The sequence below is a fragment of the Prionailurus viverrinus genome, chromosome D3 (genome assembly GCF_022837055.1).
Source record: "Prionailurus viverrinus isolate Anna chromosome D3, UM_Priviv_1.0, whole genome shotgun sequence".
Classification (NCBI taxonomy): domain Eukaryota; kingdom Metazoa; phylum Chordata; class Mammalia; order Carnivora; family Felidae; genus Prionailurus; species Prionailurus viverrinus.
The window spans coordinates 48002355-48018050 of record NC_062572.1 but is presented as its reverse complement, the minus strand read 5'-3'; the positions used below and the strand labels follow the sequence as shown (position 1 = coordinate 48018050).

The window sequence follows — 15696 nt, the reverse complement described above, 5'->3', positions numbered from 1 at the left end:
TGTGCTTGAAAATAGAACCAGGACACATCACTCTCAGTCCCTGGTACAGGGTGTTTTCTCTCTGTGTGAAGAAAAAAAGGAAGCATAGAATTCAGGATATAATGACTCTCAGATAAACTCCAAGGAAAGAGAATAACTGATCTATGGTTTCAGCCTGAAAATTCTGATCTCTTCTCTCTTCTGTTCTTACTTCTGCCCGGAGTAATTCTCCTTCATTCAGTATCAGTAGGGACTTTTTTTTTTTTTTTTTTTTTTTTTGTCCTGGTCGGAACGTAAAATTTTTACATATAGAAACATCTCCTTTTCAGTAGAAATCCTTTTAAAAGTTTTAAATCTGATACCTAATTATTAAAAATTTTTATTTCCTCTGCCTTCAAGAATACTACAGAAGATTTAGCATTTTCTTAATCATTAGGTTATAAATTCTTCTGTCTCTCATTGACTTTAGACTCCTGTATTTCAGTGATTTTTGGTTCTTCCCCCACAGGCTCACAGCAGTACTGTCCTTGTGTTTTCCAGAAGCGATCACAGAAATCAGACATGTCCAGTAGTAGCCGTTAGCCACTGTGGTTTTTGAGCACTTGAAATGTGGGTAGTGTGATGGAGAAACACAATTTTTAGCCTTAATCTAAGTTAATATAATACAAGTTTTAATTGTAAAAATGAAACTAAAATATTTTTGTATTAAATTGCCATTTTATTGTTTTGATAAGGTTAGACTTCACTTTAGTTGTTGAAAATTGAGCTAAATGGAGATGTGTGCTCTAAGTATAAAATACACATTGGAATTTGAAGTCTTAAGATGGGAAAAAATGTAAAGTACCTCAATTTTTTTGTGTTGCTTACATGTCGACATGCAAATGTTTTGGACATATTGTGTGAAATACAGTATATTTTTAATAGTACCATATTGCCTGTGTTCATTTTGTCCATTAGATCTCTGTGACTTATTTACTCCCCCTTGCAGGTTTGTACTCTTAAACACCATCACTTTTATCTGCCCAACCCCTAGGAACCACCATTTCACTCTCCTTGTTACAGACTTAGCTTTTTTAGATTGGGCATATAAGGAATACCATATAGGACTTGTCTTTTGCTCTGACTTCTCTCACTTAGTGTAGTGTACTCAAAGTCATCGTGTTGTCACAAATTGAAGGATATGTTCCTTTCTTGTGACTGAGGAATCCTCCGTTGTGTGTACGTACCACCTCTTTTTTACCCATTCATCCATCGATGGACATTTCGGTTGCTTCCGTATCTTGGCTCTTGTAAATAATGCTGCAGTAAACATGGGAGTGTGTCTGTCTTGTCAAAATCCTGTTTTTATTTCCTTTGGGTATATACCCAGGAGTGGAATGGCTGGATTGTATGGTAGATCTAAATTTTTATTTTTTGAGGAACTATCAGGTTGTTTTACATAGTGGTTGGACCAATTTAGATTCCCATCAAAAGTATATGGAGGCTTCCCTTTTTACCACATCCTCACCATCACCTGTTGTCTTCTGTTTTCTTGATCGCCATTCTGACAGGTGTGAGGTGATATTTCATTATGGCTTTGATTTGCATTTTCCTGATGATTAGTGATGTTGAACATATTTTCATGTGTCAGTTGGCCATTTTGATTTGGAAAAATGTCTATTTAGCTCTGCTACTAAGTTGACTGAGTTCTTGTTTTTTTATTAAATTTTTTTTGGTGTTTTTTGTTTTTTGTTTTTTTGAGAGAGAGTATGTGTGTAAGTCAGGGAGGGACAGAAAGAAAAGGGGACAGAGGATCTGAAGAGGGCTCTGCACTGACTCCTGACAGCAGCAAGCCTGACATGGGGCTCGAATTCACGAACTGTGAGATCATGACCTGAGCCAAAGTTGGACGCTCAACCGACTGAGCCACCCAGGTGCCCCAAGTTGACTGAGTTATTTATGTATTTTAGACATTAATTCCTTATCTAATATATGTTTACAGAATTTTTCTTTTGTAGGTTTTTTCATTTTGTTGTTGCTTTTGCTATGCAGAGCTTGAGTTTCATGTAGTCCCGTTTGTTTTGTTGGGTTTTTTTTTTTCTTTTGTTGTTTGTCCTTTTGAATCCTGCCCCCAGAATTGCCAAGACCAATATTGATGACCTTCCTCCCCCTATTTTCTTCTAGGAGTTTTAAGGTGTATCAGGTCTTATGTTTAAGTCTTTGATCCATTTCTAGTTAATTTTTGTGAGTGGCAGGAGATTGGGGTCCAGTTTCATTATTGTGTCTCTAGCTTTTCTTAGCACCATTTGTTGAAGAGACCATCCTTTCTCCACTGGGTATTCTTGGCTTTCTTGTTGAATATTAGTTGACCAGATGTGCTGGGGTTTAATTCTGGACTTTATGTTCTGTTCCATTGGTTGATGTGTTTATTTTTGTGCCAATACTATATTGGTTTTTTATTACTTGGTTTTATAGTGTAGTTTGAAATCCAGAAGTGTGATACCTTCAGCTTTGTTCTTTTTTCTCAGTATTGCTTTGGCTATCTGGGATCTTTTGTGGTCCCACAGAAATTTTAAGATTATTTCTATTTCTGTGAAGAATGTCTTTGATATTTTGACAGGGATTCCATTGAATCTCTAGATTGCTCTGGCTAGTGTGGCCATATTAGCAGTATTAATTCTTCTGTCTGTGAACATGGATGTCTTGCCATTTGTTTGCGTCTTTAATTTCTTTCAGCAAGATTTTGTAGTTTTCATTGTATGGATTTTTCATGTCCTTGGTTAAGTTTATTCCTATTTTATTGTTTTTGATGCTACTGGAAATGCGGTGGGTCTTTTAAATTTTTTTCAGTTGCATCATCATTAATATAAAGGAGTGTAATTGATTTCCATATGTTGATTTTGTATTCTGCTACTTTACTGAAATTATTGATTAATTCCAACAGTTTTGTGTGTGTTTGGTTTTTGTTTTTACTAATTCTTTGGGGGTTTCTCTACTCCATTTTCTCAATTTACAATGCGGTTATATCCCAATAAACCCATCAGAGGTTGAAAATATCATAAGTTGAAAATGCATTCAGTACAGCTAACCTACCCAACATCATAGCTTAGCCTAGGAAAAACCATACTCAGAATACTTATATTAGCCTCCAGTTGGGCAAAACCATCTAACACAAAGCCTATTTTATAATAAAGTGTTGAACATCTCATGTAATTTATTGAATACTGTACTGCTAGTGAAAAGCAGAATGGTTATATGGGTACAGGATGGTTATAAGTGTATTGGTTGTTTACCCTTGTGAACTTGTGGTTGATTGGGGCTGTAGCTGCCATCACCTGGCATCATGAGAGAGTACAGTATGTGTAGCCCAGGAAAAGATAAAAATTCAATGCATATGACTTTCACACCATGGTAATGGAAGCCTTTTATTTCTTTGTCTTGCCTACGTCTCTCCAGCTAGGACTTCCAGTGTTATATTGAATACAAGAGGTGGGAGTAGGCATCCTTGCCTTGTTCCTGATCTTAGAGGAAATGCTTTCCATTTCTCTCCAGTATACGCATATAGTGTTAGCTGTGAGTTTGTCACATGTGGACTTTCTTATGCTGACGTATGTTCCTTCCATACTCAGTCTGTTAAGGGTTTTTAATCACGAAAGGATGTATTTTGTCAAGGGCTTTTTCTTCATCTATTGAGATGATCCTGTGATTATTATCTTTCATTCATTGTTTTAATGTTTTACATTCATTAATCTGTGTATGTTGAACCATACTCACGTCCCAGGGATAAATTCCACTTGGTCCTGATGTATAATCTTTTAACGTGTTCTTGAATTTGGTTTGCTAATATTTTGTCGAGAATTTTTGCATTGGTACTCATCAGGGATATTGGTTTATAGTTTTCTTATGGTATCTTTATCTGGTTTTAGTATCAAAGTAATGCTAGCTTCACAGTATGAGTTTGGAAGTATTCTTTCTCCTTGGTATTTCATAAGAGTTTGAGGGGGGTTGGTGCTAATTCTCCTTTAAATTTAAATGTTTGATAGATTCTTCAGTGAACCTGTTTGGTCTGCATATTTTCTGCATTGGGAGTTTTTGTTTGTTTTGTTTTTTTTAATCACTGGTTCAGTCTCTTTACTCATTATTGATCTGTTCAGATTTTTCTATTCTTAATTCAGTGTTGGTAGGTTATGTGTTCGAGAAATGTATCCTAGATTTGTAACGTAGCCTAGAAATGTAACTTAAATGTATTCTAGGTTCTATAATTTGTTGGCATATAATTAATTGTTCATGATAGTCTTATAATTCTGTGTGTTTCTATAGTATCAGTTGTAATTTCTTTTTTTTTTCTTTAATGTTTATTTATTTTTGAGAGGATGAGTGGGAGCAGGGAAGGGGCAGAGAGAAAGGGAGACACAGAATCCAAAGCAGACTCCAGGCTCTGAGCTGTCAGCATAGAACCTGTTGCAGGGCTTGAACCCATGAACCATGAGATCATGACCTGAGCCCAAGGTGGATGCCTAACTGACTGAGTGACCCAGGCACCCCTATAATTTCTAATTTTGAGTTTTCTTTTTTTTCTTAGTCTAACTAAAGGTTTGTCAATTTTGTTTGTATTTTTGAAGAACCAGGTCTTACATCTTAGTTTCATTGATCCTTTCTATTGTTTTTCTGCTCTATTTTACTTATTTGTACTCTGATCCTTATTATTTCCTTCTTTCTGCTAACTTTGGGCTTAGTCTGTTCTTTTTCTAGTTCCTTGAGATGTAAAGTTAGGTTGTTTGAGATCTAATTTCTTAACATATACATTTATTGCATAAATTTTCCTCTCAGAACTGCTTTGTTGCATCCCACAATACTTGGTATGTTGTGCTTTCATTTTCATTAGTTTCAGGATAATTTTTTCTTTCCTGTTTGGTTTCTTTTTTGACCCATTGGTTGTTTAGAAGAGTATTGTTTAATTTCCACGTATTTGAAGATTTCCCTTTCCTCTTGATTACTAATTTCATGCATTGTGATCAGAGAAGATAGTTGGTATGACTTCAGTCTTTTGAATTTGCTAAGATTTGTGGCCTATCATATGATCTGTCCTGGAGAATATTCCATGTGCACTTTAAGAAGAATATGTATTCTGCTTTTGTATAGAATGTTCTGTAGAAGTCCATCTATTCTAAAATGTGGTTTGCTTTTAGTGTCCTTTGGATGATCTGTCCCTTGCTGAAACTGGGGTACTGAATTCCTCTGTAGTTATTGTATTGTTCTCTATTTCTTCTTTAAGATCTATTATTAATTGCTTAAATATTGCATATATATATATATATATATATATATATATATATATATATATATATATTCAGTGCTCAGGTGTTGGTACTGTATATATTTATGACTGTTCTCTCTGCTTAATATATTGACTCCCTCCCCTTATCATTTTATAATGACCTTCTTTGCTTTTTGTTACCCTTTTTTGGCTTGATATCTATGTTGCCTGATATAAGTATGGTTACACTAACCTTTTCTTTTCTTTTTGCTTGGAATATCACCTTCCATTCTTTCACATTGAGCCTGTGTGGTCTTTAGAGCTGAAATGAAACTGCAATCAGGCAGCACATAGTTGGCTCTTGTTTTTTAATCTACCCAGCTACTCTGCGTTTTGATTGGTGAGTTCAATTCATTTACATTTAGGGTGATTACTGTTATGTAAGACTTACTACGGCCATTTTACCTTTTGCCTTCTGGTTATTTTGTCTCTGCTTTGTTTCTTTTTCTTTCTATTTCTGTCTACCTTTGTAAATTGGTGGTTTTCCATGGTAATTTGCTGAGTCTCCCCCTTTCTTACATTTTGTGTCTTTGCTCTAGATTTTTGCTTTGTGTTAACCGTGAGGTTTGCATGAAACATCTCATAGATAAAATAGTCCTTTTTCTGTTGATAGCAGTCTATCTTCATTCATCTACAAAAGTTTTATCCTAATTTATTGTTACAGATTACTCTCTTTGCATGCTATGATTTTGTTACCAAGTTGTAGTAGCTTTAGTTACTCTTAATGCTCTTTTCTTGTATGCTATAATTAAGTTTAATATGGTATTTCCAAAAAAAAAAAAAAAAGAGTTACTGTATTATTACTTGCCTGGTTAATCAGATTGAATTTTGTGTACTTTCATCTTTTCATTTATGTTTGAAGTGTCTCTTTCAACATTTCTTCTTAAGGCAGGTCTAGTGGTGAACTCCTTTAGCTTTTGTTTGTTTGGGAAAGCCTTTACTTCTCCTTCATATCTGAATGATAGCTTTGCCAGGTGGAGTATTCTTGGCTGGCAGTTTTTGAATATGTCATTCTACTCTCTCATGGCCTGTAGAGTTTCCCCTGAGAAATCTGCTAATAGCCTACTGGGAGTACCTTTGTAGGTTACTGTCTCCCCCATCCCCCACCCCCCATGCCTTTCAAATTCATTCATTATTATTGACTTTTACAGTTGTAATATAATGTGTCTTAGAGAAGGTCTTTATGCCTTGAGGTAATAAGGTGTTCTGTTAGCTTTGTGGACTTACGTATTCAGTTGCTACCTCAGGTTTGGGAAGTTCTCAGCTATTTATTTCTTTAAATAGGTTCTCTGTTCCCTTTTCCCTCTCTTCTCCTTCCAACATACCTGTTATTCTTCTATTGGCATTTTAATGGCAGTAGATAGTTCTCATACGGTGCTTTCACTTTTAAAACTCTTCATTCTCTCCTTCCACCTGAATCATTTCTGTATTTCTCTCCTCAAGCTTGCTAATTCTCTCTTCCGTAAGATCTGCTCTGTTCCCAGGGCGTTCTTCATCTCATTTACTGAGTCCTTCAGTTACAGAATTTCTGTTTATTTCTTTTTTTTAGAATTTCAATCTCTCTGGTAAAACACTTCTATTCATTAATTTTTTTCCGAGATCATTATATTGCCATTTGGGGTTTTCTTGTAGCTCATTGAATTTTGTCATAACTGCTATTTTAAATTATCAGTTAGATTGCAGTGTTCCATGTCTTTGGGTTCCATTGGTGGAAAATTGTCATTATAGATTTTTATATTATGTGATTTTTCACGGTATTTGATAAGAAGTGCCCCTGCCTCCACATTTGAAGTAGTGAACACCTTTCTTATTTAGCCAAGGTTTCCTTTGCTTTAATTCTAACAGATCAACAGGTTGAACAAGGGTTATCCTTTTGTTTTCCAGAAGATGGGGCTATAGCACAACCTTTTGGTTTTTGTTACCAGAGCTGACTTCCCTGCTAAGGGTGGGGAGCATGAAAAAAAGCTGAGGGAGGTATGTACTTAGCACTTGGGGCTTTGGGTGTACCCATGGCTGGCTGGGTCAAGGGAACTTCAAGTGGGAGAGGATTCCAGAGGTTTTTGGGTCAGTCTCTTGCCTCATGGGGCAGACAGCAGATGCTTTCCTTCAGGGGTCTCTCCTCAGGGGGCCTGGTCCCTCCAGCTCACCTCTTTGCAGGCAGACCAACCACCCTCCCCCCCCCCCCCCCCCCGCCATAACCCTCCCTCCACTTCACTTCCTCTGACAGAAAGGTTGTGTGCTGGCTCACCACAGGACCAGCTGCTGCCTTCTCTGCCGTTGCTGTCGGCTGCTGCCAGGTCTGCCGCCTCTTCCATGGGCCAGTCCACCCCCTCTAGGGTACACAGGCAGATTTCTCGGGCATCTTGCTATGGTGTGCAGAGGCGCTGTGGGTTTTTTTTTTCTCTCCCAGGATACGTATGTCCAATTAGTGGTAAATCAGAGGGGAGAGAAGACGAATGACTCATGGCACCATGATGCTGACATCATTTCCAAATAAAATATATTATTGAAATGAATTTATCTTGCTCTCTTTTTAATATAGCCACTGCAAAATTTAAATTTCTATATGAAGCTTTCATATTTCTGTGGGAGGTTTCTCAGCTTTGGCATCACTAACATTTGGGGCTGGGTAGTTCTTTGTGTGAGGGCCCATAATGTTCTTTATTGGGTGTTGAGTGACATCCCTGGCCTACCTATTCTAGATCAGTTTCCCACCCAGTGCAGGAATGCCTTTCAGGCCATGACAGAAAGGGCTCATTCAGCCTCTGTTTGAAACCTTTACTAATAAGAATCTCTTGTTTCTCGTATTTGGAATGAATTATAAGACCTTTCTATCAGGATCCTGTAACTTCTCCCAGTGGTCCTAGTCCTAGTCACTTGAGTAGCACAGAATAAACCAAATTGTTTATGAAAGAGTTAATGCATGGTAAAAGGCCTTATACATTCTAAAGTTGATTCATCAAATACTTCAACTCCTCCTTTGTGTTAGGCACTGTCATGGGCAACAGGGATACAGCAGTAGATGAAACGTGAGCTCTCCAGAAGCTCTTAGACCATTTGGGGGGAAGTGGTTAATACTTGAGAGCCTACAGTAGTATGTTGTGTGTTGGTCAGTGCTGTGGAGAATACCGAAGCAAGCAAAGGTGTGTAGGGAGTGCTCTTGCTGAGTGGGGCAGGGTGTGGTTATGGGGATGCTGTTGCTCCTGGCCCCGTCCCCTACTGCTCCAAGACCTCTGTCATGCCTACTGTTCCCCAGACCTCCAGTTTCTTTTGTTTGTTCTGGACTGCACATTTCTTTCATCCATTTCTTATAAGAAATGTTTTCCAGACACATTTGCTTAGCCTCTGGTAAGTCTTCCTGAACTCGGGTGTTCAGGTTCCCTTTAAAAGTGGCACATGGATCTGAATTCTGGCTCTGGTCTGATCATTGCAGAGTTGCCCTTTGGGAATGTTCTAGCTGCTGTTCTCCTTTTGGCAATCTGAGATTGCACCTGCCTCTTTGGCAGGAGCATCATGCTCTTGACTCAGATTACGGTCAACAACCCTGAGGTCTTTTACTGTGCTACAGCTTCCACGTTGTGTACTTGTCTTGGAGGCCAGTGTTTCTCTTGATGTTTTTGATCAACTTATTGCACACAGTATGATCTAAGGGAGTTTGCTTTTGTAGTCTTACACAAGAAAACAGCATGGACTTTATGATGGCCTGTTGCCTTTCACAGTCCATTTTAGCTCTGCTTTCTGGTTGGGTTCTGGAATAGATAATGTTGCAGATAATCTGGCCTCCTGATGAATGAATAACTACTACATTTTCCTAAAACAACATAATGAGATAAGTGCATAAAAATGAATGTGGGATATTCTCAGGTGGGATTCTTGGCTGGCAGTCCTGTAATTTCTAAATCGAAAATTAAAAAAAAAAAAACAACCTTTGGATGTCTGTTATCATCTTGTTTCCAGAGTATTTCTTGCTTTTCTTGCTTTTAATCAGAATAGTGATACATACCTGTGCTCTCAGTGTAGGCATTGGTTGGGAGGAATTACAGCTCCTCATTCAGTCTTCACAAAGTGTATTTCAGGCTGAAACTTCCTAGCATCTGTTCCATTTATGGCTGACTTTTTCACAGACAAAAGATAGAAACGTTGGTTTATATAGTTGACCCTTGGACAGTTCACCTCCTGGGCAGTCGAAAATCCATATATAATTTTTGAACCCTCAAAAACTTAACTGCTAATAGCCTACTGTTGACTGGAAGCCTTACCAATAACATAAACAGCCAATTAACACTCATTTTGTATGTCATATGTATTATATACTATATGTTACAATAAAGTGAGATTTTAGAAAATCATAAGAGAAAATACATTTATGGTACTGTATTAAAAAAAAAAAAAACCCGCATGTAAGTGGACCCATGCAGCTCAAACCAATGTTCAGGGGTCAACTGTACACATCTCTAAAACTGCACTGTGAATGTGCAAATGGTAGATGATGGCTGGGATTCTGTCCCTAGGTTCCATTGTTCATGTTACAGAGATTCATGGTCCTGGATGGTGGAGAATATGATTTAAATACCATCTGTGGCTACTTATCCAGCAGATTGGTTAGATGAGAAATCTGCCAAATGAGCAGTGTGTGTTTCTAAAAAAGAAAAAGAAGTCAGAAGAATTTCACCGTGGAGGATTTAAAAATATTATTCATTTTAAAACTTTATGTTAACTTCTGTAATTCAAATTAGTTTGTAGAATAAAAGTTCTTTAGAAGATAAATTGTTTTGTTTACTATTTTAATGTTTCAGTTACGTAGGCATATTCTAAGCAGCAATTGCTAAACCCGCATCCCTTGCCATAATCTAAGATAACTGAAAAAAAATGTATTAACGGTTTTAGGAAGTTGGCCTGGCATCTCTGCCCGCTGCCCCCAGTAGTGCTGCCACTGTGATTTTTGGAAGTGGGGTCAGCTTCTGACCAGCCAGGTCTGGATGCCTGAGCCCTGACATGTGGCTTACCCAGGCCACTCTGCCACTGACATCCACCAGCCTTCTGGCTACCTTGAAACCCCTGCAGAGGCTTTGAAAGTGCTCCTTCTGTAGAGCTTAATTTGCAAGGGGTTTCCTGTCTTATCCAGAGGGGCTAAATTTTGTTCACATCAGTGTCTTTGGTGCTAACATATGAAGCCAGGCCTAAATTTTACTTTGGCTTTATATTCATTTGCATTTTTCCATTTAGCTTCTTAAAAACCTTTAGGCCCTGTGATGGTGTTTTGTTTACATTATTTAGCAGCTAGAGTAAAATCACGTATGAAGTATCCAGAAGTGGTAGGTATGTCTAGGACCAAACGACAGAGTCTGCTGTGCTAGCACATGAAAGGAAGGTGTACCTGTGAGGTGGTGCAGAAAGCTGGACACCAGCAGGGAGAGCTAGCATCCTAGGATCAGAATGACAGCAAAGGCACAGGGCCAGCGGGTCTGTTGTGACACTTCTCAGGGGCCAGCATAGCAGTGATTGGGGTATAGCTTCTGGCAGACCCTGTTGTACACATTTTTAAGGTGTCCATACATGCATGCCTGTGGTGTTCATATTAATGGCAAGAGCTTTTCCCTCCTAGTGACAATGGCATTAAAATTAAGTGTTTATTTTTCTTTTCTTCTTTCAGAACAAGCCTGCCCTCCCCTATGTTTTCCAGAAATGACTTCAGTATCTGGAGCATCCTAAGAAAATGTATTGGAATGGTAAATTACCTATCAATTTTCTAATATAACATTAAGCAGCCATGTTTCCTTACATATTCTTTGGGAGGGAATCTTAATGTTGGCATAAAAGTAATGTACAACAAAGTTTATGGAAACTTGAGATTCGGAAATTAGGAAAGGTCTTAGGTTTGCCAGACAGAATTTGAACCACTCTTTGTGCCATTTTAATAGGATTTCAGTGTGACTTTTCACTGTTGAGAAAATAGGAAAAGAAAATGCTCTTTTCCTGTTGTCACACCACATTTGTGTTTCCCCATAAAATTACCCAGAAATTCTCTCAGAAAGCAGACTCACCAAAGTGTAGGATATAATTTCATGTGCACTTCTTCATACGAGCTACTTGTTTTGAGCTTTGAATTTTAAGTGTGGTATATTAGATATTTGGAATGTGTCTCTGCTTGGCTGTGTAGGTAGATCTGATTTGGGGGGAAGGGCAGCACCTGGCAAAATTTGCTAAATTCCATGAAGACTTAAGTTCTTTTTAAAACAATGGTCCACATACTGGGGCGCCTGGGTGGCTGAGTCGGTTGAGTGTCCGGCTTCGGCTCAGGTCATGATCTCACCGTTCATGAGTTCGAGCCCCACTTCGAGCTCTGTGCTGACAGCTCAGAGCCTGGAGCCTGCTTCGGATTCTGTGTCCCGCTCTCTCTCTGCCCCACTCCTGCTTGTGCTGTGTCTCTGTCTTTCAAAAATAAATAAACCTAAAAAAAATTTTTTTAAACAATGGTCCACGGCTCCAACCAGATATCAGGCTAGAATTCTGAGTAAAGTTCTCTTCATTCTGCTAGCAGGAACTTTGACCAACTAGAATGATGAACAACGTAAAACATGTGAGTCCTGAGCTGCTAAAGAAATCTGCCTGGACATTACTTTTTGTAATGTGACAATTGAACATGCTCCGGGAACTTCCTGCACCAAGAAGTATAGTCACTTTCCGCTGCTTGCCATCCGTGAAACTCATGACATGCCCACTTCGGCATTCTCTAATGTCTGTGTTCTCTGCATGGGGTTACCTCATCTGAGACTTTCCAAATGGGACCAATGAGCTAATCCCAGAAATAGTCATTTTAAACAAATATTTTCCAATTCTGTGTGGAGAGTAACTCAACTAAGGTCTACAGCTGGGTAATGGGATTTATCCCAACTTTTCTGCTTCCTATCTGTGAGACCCTGGGGAACCTGTTATACCTCCTGGAAGGGGTTTTCTACTGGGTAAAGTTAGAATAATTTGTACCTTAGAGGTGTATTGAGAGAGAAATAACATAATTTCTGTAAATTGTCTAAGAAGTCCCTGGTTTAGCATAATGCTCAATTTTATTAGCAGCAGTTAATTACACTAAAGAATCAGAGCACCTGCCTCTAATTAAGACTCATCAGGACAAACCAAATGTATATTTTCTTAAGACATTAATTATACATGTTACTGTCTTTGGATCTGAAATTTTCAGGGAAAGAATTAATATTTGTATTCTACAGAGGCACTATTTTTCAAACCCTTAGTAAACATATTTACCACCATGACTTAGTATGCAAATAGGTATATTTGTGTGTTTAAAATTAAAACCAGGGGCGCCTTCGGTGGCTCAGTTGGTTAAGCGTCCAACTCTTGATTTCAGCTCAGATGAGGATCTCATGGTCCTGGGATGGAGCCCTGTGTCAGGCTGCACACTGGGTGTGGAGCCTGCTTGAGATTCTCTTTCTCTCTCTCTGCCCCTCCCCTGCTTGTGTGCACACATGCAGTCTCTCTCTCTCTCAAAAGAAAAATAGTAAAATTAAACCAGTTTCACAAAAGGAATATTCATCCTTACAATAAATGATACTTCCATTTATGTTAAATTAATGCTGATTCCAACTTATTAAATGCATTACATAATCTCTGATGAATGAAACCCTCACTGTAGAATTAATACCACATCTGTCAAAGACTATGTGGTCAACAGAATTTGTATGCAAACTTCAGCTGTGGTTGAGCATTTTGGGACACCATGGAAACTACAGTTTTCTGTTCTCTTGCTTGAATCTGTCTGCTACCATCTTCTGTCTCACAAGTATCAGATTTAGTGGCGGTGTCATGAATTTGTTTAGGCTAGAGGTCTAGTTTATGTCTAAAGCAACCATTCTGTCTAAATGGAGAATATTCTTTTAAAAGATAGGACATAATGTTATGTTAGATCATACCTGTCATACTTTGAAAGATAAACTCTTATTTCTCTAGAAGAATGTTTTCACTTTTACTTTTTATGGCAGAACTATTTGTATAAATAAACGTTCTCTACTAAATTTATAAGAGGCTAACATTCCTAGAGGGACATTTACTAATGTGGATTGAAGGAATTATCTAGCATTTGGAAATCTTGTAAGCACTGTCATAGGATGCCCTCTCATAGATGATAGAAACAATCGAAAGGTGTAACAGTTGGCCAACAATAGACATTTAAAGTACAGTATATCGTAAAAATAGAGTACAGTGAATCTTTTTTAAACAGCTTATTTATTTATTTTGAGAAACTACAAGCTGGGGAGGGGCAGAGAGATCAGGTGAGAGAGAGAGAGAGAGAGAGAGAGAGAGAGAGAGAGAGAATGCCAAGCAGGCTTCATGCTAGGAGCATGGTGCCCATTGATATCATGACCTGAGCCAAAATCAAGAGTTGGACATCTAACCGACTGAGCTACCCAGGCGCCCCAAGTGCAGTGTGTCTTGAGAGAAACAAATATCATCATTAGAGTAAGTTTTTAAAAGTAATTTTTGTTATTGACCCCTCCAATATCTGCCTCCTTCCACCCTCCAAAAGAAAATAGTTCAAAACTTAGAAAATGTAATATCCATAATGTTTTTGTACTGAAGTTCAAAACAAAGTCATTTTTAAAAATCCTGCAGTGCGTTTCTGTGATTATTTTTTTCTTTTTCAGATTTTTAAAAGTTTATTTATTTTTGAGAGCGCATGTGAACAAGAGAGGGGCAGAGAGAGAGAGGTGGGGGAGAGAGAATCCCAAGCAGGCTCCTCACTGTCAGTGCAGAACAGAGAGCAGTCAGTGCAGAGCCAATACTGGGCTTAAACCCACAAACCATAAGATCATGACCTGAGCCGAAATCAAGAGTTGGACGCTTAATGGACTGAGCCACCCAGGCGCACCCTACATTTCTATGATTCTGTTACACTGAACAAACACTTGAGGGGCACCTGGCTGGTTGGGTCAGTGGAACGTGCAACTCTTGACCTCGGGGTTATGAGCTCAAGCTCCATGTTGGGTACAAAGATTACTTAAAAATAAAAATCTTTAAAGAAAAAATAAGTACATGACTTTTATGAACTCATGATGTTGAGTGTAGAGATTACTTAAAAAAATAAAATCTTAAGAAAATACTCAAACACTTCACTTCCTTTCGATGTGGGCAAATCTCCATTGCAAAAGCCATATACATTTCTTTCAGCCAGCTCTTCCCTGTAACTCCACATTCCCAGTTTCTCAACTCTATAATAAGTCTTAAAAGTAGCGGAGGATATTTGGTATGGAACCATAGCTTTTTATGATGTCTCCGTTGACTTGAGAGCATGCCAGAGCAGAGTGGAGAGTGTGAGTGTCCTGCAGGTGAAAACCTCACGAGTCTACACTGAACTGGGGTCCAGTCCCAACTTTTTAAAAACTACATGCCCCTTGTGATGATTTGGTTTTATTGTATAGTATCATTGTTCAAAATACGTGGCTTTGGGGCAACTCGCTGGCTCAGTTGGTAGAGCATGAGACTCATGATCTTGGGGTGTGGGTTTGAGCCCCATACTGGGTATAGAGATTACTAAAAAATGAAAAAAAAAAACCCAAAACATAAATACATAGCTCTTATGAACTCATGGCGGATGCTTATCTGCCAGGTGTGGTCTAGGTATAATTTGTCTTGATCAGGAAGGAAAGTCCGAGATCTTCTCCTGACATTGGCCATACTGGACCTCAGTGCCCTGCAGTGCCGTCTCCAGCCGGCTCACTTTGACCCTGTCTTCCATTTCCACATATGTATGCATTTTGCTTTGCTGCTTCTAATAGAGTATGGATGGAACTGGAGGATATTATGCTAAGTGAAATAAGTCAGAGAAAGACAGATATCCTATGTTTTCATTCATATGTGGAACTTGAGAAACTTAACAGAAGACCATGGGGGAAGGGAAGGGGAAAAAATAGGAATAGAAAGGGAGGGAGGCAAACCATAAGAGACTCTGAAATACAGAGAACAAACTGAAGGGGGGTGGGGGAAGAGGGGAAAATGGGTGATGGGCCCTCAATAGGAGGGCACTTGTCAGGATGAGCACTGGGTGTCGTATGTAAGCGATGAACCATGGGAATCTACCCCCAAAACCAAGAGCACACTGTATACACTGTATGTTAGTCAACTTGACAGTAAATTATATTAAAAAAATAAAAAGAATATGGAGACTTAGATTTCCAAAACTAATGACATCTTCCTTTGTCCTTCCAATCTGTTTTGGACAGGATTATGTTACTAAATGTTGGATTATACTACATGAAATGAATACTTTACATAACTGATATTCAACTCTAAAACTCTCCTGTGATTGAAGCTTTTACAAAACAGATTCCCAGCTCAGAACTAATACTGATACTGGTTAGTGATTGAAACCTTTCTTCCTTATTTCCTTACTCCCATTGTCCTTTTGT

General features: G+C 38.4%; 1 protein-coding gene across 11 annotated transcripts in view; it reads left to right on the top strand.

Moving 5' to 3' along the window:
* The window catches only part of OSBPL1A (oxysterol binding protein like 1A), a 245337-nt gene that overhangs the window by 195244 nt on the left and 34397 nt on the right, over window positions 1–15696 (top strand). For all 11 annotated transcript variants that reach the window (XM_047828148.1, XM_047828145.1, XM_047828146.1 and 8 more), the window contains one exon: window positions 10929–11004. In XM_047828148.1, the coding sequence (XP_047684104.1) occupies window positions 10929–11004 (76 nt within the window). The remainder of the gene's footprint in view (window positions 1–10928; window positions 11005–15696) is intronic.